The sequence below is a fragment of the Netta rufina genome, assembly GCF_964035555.1.
Source record: "Netta rufina genome assembly, chromosome: 1".
Lineage (NCBI taxonomy): Eukaryota > Metazoa > Chordata > Aves > Anseriformes > Anatidae > Netta > Netta rufina.
This window is the reverse complement of record NC_140123.1, coordinates 22916953-22927083: the sequence shown is the minus strand read 5'-3', so window position 1 is coordinate 22927083 and position 10131 is coordinate 22916953. Positions and strand designations below refer to the sequence as shown.

Genomic DNA, 10131 nt, shown 5'->3' with positions numbered 1-10131 from the left:
ACAGGCCTCGGGATAAAAAGAGTGGAGATGAGGGAAAGCCTGTACCAGAATGTCGTGCCATTAAAATCTCCTTATTGCTCACCTTCTTCTAAATCCTTGGCTCTAGACAACAGCTGGAAATAAATGCTTCTCATTCCTTCCAGGTTTTCACAGAAGAAACTTTAAAGAAGTTCAGTATGTGTAAAGTTATCAGCTCAGAGAAAAAAGAAAAGGACCTTCCTTGAGACAGAAAGTGCCAAGTGCCTGCTGGGAGGTGGTTTGCATCTTGTGAGGCTGAACAGCTCAGCTTGCTGTATTTTAATTTTTATTGCCGGCCTTCTAAACAAGAAGCTATTGTGGCCTGTATAGAACCTATATATTCCTTCTGTGTATAAGTATATTTAAAGAAGGCAGTGAACAAAACAACTGCAGTTTGTTTCACATCACCTAATATTGACAGGTAGCACGCTCGGGACTGACTTTGTTTGGAGTTAAGACTGTCACCACGCTCCGTCCTACGTGGTAACTCCTCATAGAGCAGCACCTGAGGCCTCAGCTAAGGGATTTGCTCGTTTTAGACACCCGTTGGTTGTAACAGCATCCCACAAACATTTTAGAAATGCTGCCCCATTTAAAGAAGGAAGAGCGAGCACCAAGGTTTGTCCAAGGGTCATCGAGCTCTAAGTCTGTGAAAATCCATCTCTTGCGGTCTCCTCTGTGGCTTAATTCCTTGAGAAGAGCTGTGCCAGGTGACTGCTTGGCTGGATTGTCACAGGGTTTCACAGTAATTCATCTACTGATACAACTAAAATGGTTCAATCCACCTGACACAGATGCAAAAGAGTTGAGAACTGAGCCATCCTCCCACCCCAGAAATGTGGCTGCAGTGAGCTAGGACCAGCATAATTAGCATCTTTTAAATCACTTTAGTGTCTAAAGAAAGAGGAAGCAGAGGATGCTAAGTTATTGACCTTAGACCTGGCTGCCCTGGTAACTGGTACAATTATGACTTTAAGATGTGGGTTTGTGGCTTTTTTTGGTTTATTTTTAGAAACTCTCAGTATTTGTACAGCTTTCCATTTGTGTGGGCCTAACATTAACAGACTACCCTTCTCTTAAGTTTCTCTCTCGCTAAGAATTAAGCGAGCAGTGCGGGGCTAGATGAAAAAGGGGAGGTTGTCTTATGCATTATCCTTCTTGGATGTGAGGGGTTGGCTTTGTTTGGGATCTGAAATAGGTCTTGTGCTAGGATTCCCCTTTCACCGTGGCTCATTGTATTGAATGCCATTAGCCATGGTCCTACGGGGGTTAAAGTAGTGACTTTATCAATTAGTTTGTTTTGTTAGATGACGATATTAGTTTATTTTGTTAGATGATTATATTTTTTTTGTTAGATGATTATATTAGTTTATTTTGTTCGGTGATGATGTAGGTTAATGGCTAAATTTTGATGGTGGTCACAAACATGTAAATAGTTAATTTTGACAGCGTGCTGCATTATTGTGTTCTCTTAAAGCTAGTTCATTTTGATAGCGTGCTTTGCTACTCTGTTCTCTTGAAGCCTTTGATCACGTTTTGGAAGGGGTTGCAGCCAGGAGCACTAGCACTAGGGTTTGGGATATTTCCACATTTAGGTGGCCTGCAAAGCACTGAGGATGGTGTGGACCATGTCTTGATGCTGCCTGCTGCTTGTAGCGCGAGGTGCGAGGTAAGGAGAGTTCTTAGCGTGTGTTTTATTCTGTCACTTAATAAACATGCTGGCTACGAGCAGGGTTAGCGCTTCAGGAATCACCGTGACACGGAAACAGCAGGGCGAGCTGCGGCCGCGAAGGAAGCATCAGCCGGGCTCGCTCCCTTGTGACTCCAACCCCCGAGCGGGACAAACGCTGCCTGTCGGCACCCCGCGGCGGTGCGGGGCCCGGCCGAGCCCCCCGGAGCCCCCCGCGCAGGGCGCTGCGGGCGGGCGCAGCCGCGGGGTCCCGCCGCGGGCCGGCAGCGCCTCAGCGCCCGCCAGGCTCCCGCGCCCCGCCGGCGGCCGGCTCCCTCCGCTGACTTTTATATTTGCGCGCCCTTTCGCTCCCGGGTGACGTGTCCCGCGCCGCGCCCAATCGGCTCGGCCCTCTGGTCAGGACAATGGAAGGGCCGCGGCCAATGGGCGAGGCGGCTGGCTTGGCGGCAGCCAATGGGCGCGGGGCTGTGTTGAGAGTAATGTTACCAGCGCCGAGAGTGTGAGGAGGCTGCGTATCGATCCCGCTCCCACAGCCATTGCGGTGCATTGGGCTTCGCAGCGACCCAGGCAGCGCTGGGGCTGGGGCCGGGGCGAGCGGCCGGGCGGGCGTCTCTGGGGCCGGGGGCCGAGCGAGGGCTGCGTGCGGGCACCCACACGGGTGAGTACGAGCCCGGGCGGGGGGCGGCGGGGCCGGCCGGGCGCGCTCGCAGCGGGCCGGGCTCTGCCTGCCGCCGCCACCGGCACACCGACAGCGCTGCCCGGGCACAAAGGCTGCGCCCCCCCCCCCCCCCCCCGCCTCCCCTCCGTGCCTCCAGCCTCCGGCTCGCTGCCTCGCAGCCCGGCTCCCGGCGGGGAGAGGCCGGCGGCGGGCGAGGGGCTGGCAGTGCCCGGCCGCCGCCGCGGCGGTGGGGGCGAGGCGGGGCGGCGAGGCGCCGTGCCCTGCTCGGGAGAGGCTCCCCCGGCCGCGGCGGGGCCGGCGCTGCGGTGGGGCGGGCGGGAGGGCGAGGAAGGGGCCGGGAGGGAGGCGGCGGCGGAGCCGAGCCGGCGGCCGGGGCCGTGGAGCCGCTGGCCCCGCAGCCGCCTGGCTGTAACATGGCTGACGGCAGCCGCCAGCGAGAAAACAAGGCGAGCGGCGGCGGCTGAGCAGAGAGGAGCTCGGGCGGGCGGGGGCGCAGTTCGGGGGAACTTTTTTTTTTTTTTTTTTTTTTTTTTTCTTCCCTCTTCTTCTCCTCGCTCTCTCTCTCTCTTCTCCTCTTCTTCCCTTCCTTCCCTTCTAGGAGGAGAGGAGGTCGTGAGGGGAGAAAAAAATAAAAAATAAAAAAATAAAAATGGGGTTGGGGGGGGGGGGGGGGGGAAGGTTTAAAAGTCTGCGGAGCCGGGAGCTTGGGGGGGCTCTGCCCGCTCCGCCGGGGCTCGGGCACGGCGCTGGGAGCGCGCCGGCCCCTGCTCCCCCGGCCCCTGCTCCCCCCTCGGCGCCCACCCGCTCCCCACCTCCCCCCTCAGCCGCCCTCCCTCCTGCTCTCTTCCCTCCCTCCTCTCTCTCCCTCCCTCCCCCGGCTGCAATGGCTGAGCCCGTGCGCCAGGGTAGCGGGCGCCCTCACACACACACACACAAAGGGAAGGGAAGGGAGGAAGGAGCCATGTTCTGTAGCCGCCAGCGCAGCGGCCATTCCGCGCCTCGCCCGCCTCCTCTTCCTCCTCCTCCTCCTCCTCCTCCTCCTTTTTCTCCACAGGGGGGGGGTCCCGCGGCCTCCCCGCCGGCTGCGCCGGAGCCAAGGGGGCGCTGGGGGTGCCCGGCTGCTGCTGGGCGCACAAAATGGAAGCAGCCCGGGTCACCTCCTCCTCCTTCCTCCTCTTCATCCTCCTCCTCCTCCTCCTCCAGCAGCCTGCGCCATGCCCGGGCAGCCCGGCCTCATGGCGGGGGAGGGGGGGGGGCGCTTTGTCTCCTCACAGGGTTTTTATTTTTTTGGGGGGTGGGAGCGTGCAGGGGGCAGCAGCCCCGAAGAAATTCCGCGAATAAACTTTGAGGGCGCTCCCGTCACGAATAGCGGCGTTTTTATCCTTGCTGGGCATTTTTATTTTTATTTTTTGCCGCCCCCCCTGTCAAGCAGAGCCCTGAGGGGGGACCCGCGACGCCCCCCCCCCCCCCCCCCCCTCACCACCACCCAAAATGGCGGGAAGGCGGCTTTTAAACCGCCTCACAGGGCCTCGGCTCCTCACGGGGCGCCCCCCGCCACCCCAAACTCCTCCCTGGGGGGGTTTCGGCAACATTTCTGCCCCCACACACACACTTCTCTTCCCCCCCCAGCTCTGGGAGCCATCCCCGTGGCGGGGCAGGAGCAGCTCCCGGCGGCGCTTCAGCCCCCTTCTTGTTTACTTGACAGAAACTTCAAACCGGACGTGTTTAGTCACGGAGCAGAAATCTGTTTCTGTCTATCCGCCAAACCGATAGGAAACGCTGCCGCTGTGGCAATACGGGCAGGCGGCAGGGTGTTTTTTTCTCTCTCTTTTTTTTTTTTTTTTTTTTTTTTTTTCTTTTCCAATCCCTGCTGAAGGGCAGAGTTCGGCAGGGCGCGAGCGGCTTTTTCCAGGGAGCTCTGAAGAAAATGCTCCGCGTGTCTGGCCGGGGTGTGAAAGCTCCAGGAGGGTGTTTTTTAATTCCTGCTCCGGCCCCGAGAGAAGCAGCTAGTTCTCTGGCGGAGCACAGCCTTACTAGGCATATGTAAATGTCATACTTCTCACGTCCCCGGCTTGGTTATAACATGTTTGACTGAGCGCAGTGGCCCATTCCTGTATTTCTAGGTATAAAGAGTAGGGTTTTGTTTTTTGTTTTTTGTTTTTTTTTTGTAGCGTACTTAAAGGAGAACGATAATATATGGCATATAAAAATAATGCATATTTTTTTGCAAATAAGCCCCAAAGGTCTACAGGGCACGGTGGTAGAAAGACGGGCTATTTGAAGAAAGAATTTAGTAACCGAGAAGGCCAGCTGAGACAGGATATTCAGGTACTTTTCCCCCCATTTCTTTCAATACAAGGTATTTCTTTCAAGCCTATGATTGATACACTAGGAATAAGAGTGTCGCCTCCCTTGTGTTGATGCCAGTGCTTGCCTACAGATTGCTCGGAAGCAACATTTTTGTTTGTAGGAGACCAGAAGTAGAAGTTTCCAAGGCCCTTTGAGATTTCAGGTTAGTTATATGCGCCAGGTTACCTCAGACAGTCATGGTAGGGATCTCCAGTAAATACTCCAGAAGAGAAACTTTCTTCAGAGTATGATTTTGGAATACTGCTCTGACAGGTCGTATTCAGCATAGTTGTTCTTCGTGGCTTACTTCCTTCCTGCCTTGGCTTGTGGAAAGTAAAAGTTGTAAAAGTGTCTTTTCTTTCTTTGCTACAGAAAATCATCAAAAATGGGCAAAGGCGATCCTAAGAAGCCGAGAGGTAAAATGTCTTCATACGCCTTCTTTGTGCAAACCTGCCGGGAGGAGCACAAGAAGAAACATCCAGATGCTTCAGTGAACTTTTCAGAGTTCTCAAAAAAATGCTCAGAACGATGGAAGGTAAGAATAACTGCTTAAAAACCAAGCAAACAAACAAAAACAACAACGAAAAAACACACAAAACCTTAACTGCCTTCTGTGAAATGTTCGAGATTGTCAATTATTTCTTTAAAAGTTCAGGTTTTTGATTCAGCTTTTCAATCTTAGAATGTGATTTTAATTGCCTTGCAGACTATGTCTTCTAAGGAGAAAGGGAAGTTTGAAGATATGGCAAAGGCTGACAAGCTTCGTTATGAAAAAGAAATGAAAAACTATGTACCACCTAAGGGGGAAACAAAAAAGAAGTTCAAGGATCCAAATGCACCGAAGAGGCCTCCGTAAGTAGATTTCTAGTTAGGTTATATCACTCAGGACCGTCACACTAAACTTTACCTATAAAGGCATCATTTTATCCGTGTTTGGGACCTCTAGAAATACAAGGTTATACCGCTGGTCAGGAAATTCAAGTAAAGATAGGTTGGGATTTTAATTGGGACTACTAGAGTTTTGTCTTCAGGTTGGCGCGCTTTAGGAAAGTCAGAATAATGTCAGCTTTTAAAAGCAGGTGCAAAGATCTACAACCCGCAGTTGGTGACTGACGTTTCCAAATTTTGTGAAGAGGGCTGTTCTCAACAGAATGGTGATAAAATGTTGCAGGCCCTCTTCTTACCACCTGTTGGCTTGAGCAGGAATTTTAGTTGGCAGCCCTTTTGAAGTTAGAGGCTTATGCCCAAAACAGGCTAGAGGGATGGTCTTGCACAAAAACAGCTTGGAAGATTTCAGCTGTTGACTACTGACTTGGATTCACACAACGTACATTTTGTGTGTGTGGCTTAAATGAAGCTAATGCTGAAAGAAACAGGGAAGTTCCTGTACAAAAGACTTTGTATTTGGGCTGATGCTGTCATTTGGAAATCCTCATTTTCACCAGAAATTATCGCTGTTTCCCTGCCTTCAACACTTCTGACGTAATACTTGCTCTCCTGTTGCCATTCAGTCATTCTCTTCAAGAGTTTTCTCTGCATATGGTGTATAAAATGAGCCCCTCTGGGGGTCCTGCCAAAACTGGGACCAGATGTGCGGCATTACTCGGAGATGAGGATGTGTTCAGTTTTCGTGGTAGTTGTTTTATTCTATTATCTTCCATTGTAATTCATCTTTGCTTCACTTTTAGGTGATGTTCCAAAGCGCTCTTAAGAAACAGTAACAAAGGTCACAAAACTTACTGTTACAATAGGTTAAAGTCTAAAATTAAAATACTCTTTTTTTTTTTTTTTTTCTTTTCATTTTTTCTTTTGTCTGTAGTTCGGCTTTTTTCTTGTTTTGCTCTGAGTTTCGTCCAAAAATCAAAGGAGAACATCCTGGTCTGTCCATTGGGGACGTCGCGAAGAAACTGGGAGAGATGTGGAACAACACCGCTGCAGATGATAAACAGCCTTACGAAAAAAAGGCTGCCAAACTGAAGGAGAAGTATGAGAAGGTAACGCTGGCATTTATGGAGGTGGTGTGGGGAGAGCAAACCTCAATTTTTAGATACTTTCCCATTCTCATGTGCTCTTAATATTGCAGATTGTGCTGCAAATTTTCATACACAGATGACAAATGTCATCTTTGCAGGGCGGTGTCACTCACAGGGGCATCTGGTTTGTTCTCGTAGCGCTGAATTGCAGCCCTCTGTGTTGCGTGTACTTCATTCATCTGCAATTCAGGCCCATCGGTGGTGCCGTCATGTCCGTATTGTTACTAAAACAATAGGTCACAGCAGTGTCTGCCTTCATTTGGTGGAATTAAGTAACATCAGTAAAGATGGTTCTCTTGTTTTGGAGGTGTTAGGCATTGGTAAATATCCCCAAATATTAGAAGTAAAATAACGTAGAAGCTGGTTTCAGTTTATTCTTGGGTTAATCCCAGGACACTTCCAAGAAGCGAGTTTCAGGACGCATTTTTTCCTGTACCTACTTTGTGTCTAGCTCCTTTCTAGTAATTAACATGGTTAATAATAGATACGAAGCAATATATCATAGAGTTCCTTGAATTATTAAAGCTCAGCCCCGCCATCATAACGGCAGCTGTAGTCGCGCGTTGTGCACAGAGCAGTGTGAGGTGTGTTTTTATTTCCAGAGGCAGATTCCCATCCCAGGATGAGGAAACCACAGCGGGAGGGGATGCATGTCAGCTTGTACTCTGATTCTGCTTCAGAGTGGTCAGCATCCACCTATAGCTAATGTATGCCACGGATATCAAGCCGTTTACGTGCCGTGACCTTTCCCTGGCCGTTTCTCCCGCTGGCAAACAAAACCACCTCAAAATTGTAGCATTACAGTGAGCAAGGTGGCCCCTTTTGGACCTAATTACGTGCTGGAGAGGAATTGGAGGTCTAGGTTTCCTGTATCGTCCTACTGATGCAGCTAAAAGCTCTCCAGTACGGTGACTGTTGATCCAAAAAGCTGCGACAACACACCAGAAACTTTGTACGTGGTTAAATCACTAATCTTTAGTCCTAGGTACCTTCATCTTCATTCCTTATGCTTCAAGATGGGGGTTTTTAGGTGCAGTAATTTGTGTGTTTCACTGCTTGGCCTTTGACGTAGTGGATATTGTGTCTTTTGAAAATCTAGTGCTAAGCTTTAAGGGAGCGTGAGGTAACTGTGGGGTGAGAGGGGCGTAATGTTTACAGGGTGGGGGATATTTGAAGATCTGGACCATCCGCGTGAAGGTGTTCACGTTTCTCTCTAGCTGATAAGTTGGAGAGTCCTGGAGATCGATTCTGCTAGTATTGTTTTTATGGTTTTGGCATAAAGCTGGGAAGTCTCACCGTTTTTCTGGCTTGGTCTCCCAAGTGCAGCTTTGACTTCCTCTAACAGGAACTGAATTTTGTGCGTTATAAACCACTAGAATAAATTTATTGCATGCAGAAGGTGGCACTGTCTACCCTTTAATCAAAGTTCTTATACCTTTTATTTTGGAAACTTCAGCTGGGCAGAATTCGGTATAACTGCTCTTTGCTGAGGCATAACATCACAAATCCTGGGCAGTGTCATCCTGATGTGTTGCGGATGGCTAATTATGATTTTGTGTCACAGAAAAGTATTTTTGTGAGCGCTTCTTCAGCCATCCTACAAGGTAGGGCTGGGAAGGGACCTTAAGAGGTCTCCCTTCGCTTCGTTTCCTTATGGGGAAGCGGGTTCAGCTGTGCCTCTCTTTCAACCCCTTCCTAAAAGCCAGCCAGTGGAGATCCCTCAGCAGCCTTAAGCAGCGTATTCCAGCACCTGAGTGTCCTTCTGGGTTAGAGGGATCCCGATCCCTTGTTCTCCTGGTGCTGGGCCTCAGTTCACGTTGTTGGAACTGGAGCTACGACCCAAGTGTCGTTTGGAAGTTGCTCGGAGCTCTTGACTGGTTAAACTTTAAGAGAGATTCTTCCTGCTTTTCTCCTCCAAGGATATCGCTGCATACCGGGCCAAAGGGAAGGTTGATGCAGGCAAAAAAGTAGTTGCCAAGGCTGAGAAGAGCAAGAAGAAGAAGGAGGAGGAGGAAGACGAGGATGAAGATGAGGAGGATGAAGATGACGAAGAAGAGGAAGAAGAGGAGGACGAAGATGATGATGATGATGAATAAGTCTCTTTTAGAGCAATTTCTTTCTTGTCTATAAAGCATTTAACCCCCCTGTACACAACTCACTCCTTTTAAAGAAAAAAAAAATTGAAATGTAAGGCTGTGTAAGATTTGTTTTTAAACTGTACAGTGTCTCTTTTTTTGTATAGTTAACACACTACCGAATGTGTCTTTAGATAGCCCTGTCCTTAGTGGTATTTCAATGGCCACTAACCTTGCCTGGTACAGTGTGGGGGTTGTAAATTGGCATGGGAGTTTTAAAGCAGGTTCTTGTTGGTGCACAGCACAAATTAGTTATACATGGGGATGTAGTTCATTTCTCATCTTCAGTTGTCTCTGATGCATCATAAAAAAAAAAAAATAATTGTTGTTCTGTTAACTGAATACCACTCTGTAATTGCAAAAAGGAAAAAAAAAAAAGTTGCAGCTGTTTTGTTGACATTCTGAATGCTTCTAAGTAAATACAATTTTTTTTTATTAGTATTGTTGTCCTTTTAATAGGTGCCCTTGAAAATCATACTTTTTCTTCTCTTTTTTTTTTTTTTTTTTTTTTTTTTTGAGGGGAACTCATCTTTTGCTTTATTGAATGCCCGTTTGGGATCACGTGAATATTACAGTTTTCATCTTTCATATAACCAGCTGATAAACAAAGCTTTGATCTACATACCCTGCATAATCATGATAGGGTAAGAAAAGAAATATATAGGCATATGAGGAAAGGATATTCTTCCGTAACTGGAAACAAAACAAACAAACAAAAAAATTTCAATCTCATCAAACCTGATACTTGTTCAGAATTTTGTGAAATGTAATATTCTATTGAGTTGCATGAGTTTACCAGTCTTGGAGAGTTGAGAAGTATAGAGTTCAATTTTACAGAAATTAAATACTTTGGGGTGGGGGGGAGGGGGGAGGGAGGAAGGGGGTGTTAAATTCTGTCCTAGAAGGACCCATAGGAAGAGTGTATGTCCATCCAGTGGGGAGAAATTTACAGGCGTGACTCCGTTACCATGTAATGGAGGTTGTGTTTGTAAATCTCTGAACACTAGCGAGAGATGAACATACCTAAAAAGTGTAAAGTTAAAAGCATGAAATTACCATATTTTTTGGTGACAGGTCTGGCGATGGCCACGGGCTTTATACCATGAAACTCTCCTGGTAGCAAATGGCCCACGAGAAATGATTTTTTCTTTCTAAGATTTCTATAAATGGTACCATTATTATTTGTTAAATCTATGTAAATTCATATTTGTATTCTTGAAATTCTAG

The 10131-nt window shown here is 48.4% G+C and overlaps 1 protein-coding gene across 2 annotated transcripts; it reads left to right on the top strand.

Moving 5' to 3' along the window:
• The first annotated feature begins 2194 nt into the window (after nt 1-2194).
• On the top strand, nt 2195-9339 carry HMGB1 (high mobility group box 1). Of its 2 annotated transcripts, none has more exons than XM_084305174.1 (5): nt 2195-2366; nt 5109-5271; nt 5443-5588; nt 6556-6730; nt 8689-9339. In XM_084305174.1, exons 2-5 carry the CDS (start codon nt 5122-5124, stop codon nt 8863-8865), a joined length of 648 nt encoding a protein of 215 aa, XP_084161300.1. In that variant the 5' UTR covers nt 2195-2366; nt 5109-5121; the 3' UTR covers nt 8866-9339. The 2 variants fall into 2 exon arrangements, with proteins under 2 accessions (XP_084161300.1, XP_084161301.1); XM_084305175.1 differs by lacking the exon at nt 2195-2366 and adding an exon at nt 4692-4715.
• The last annotated feature ends 792 nt before the right edge of the window (nt 9340-10131 follow it).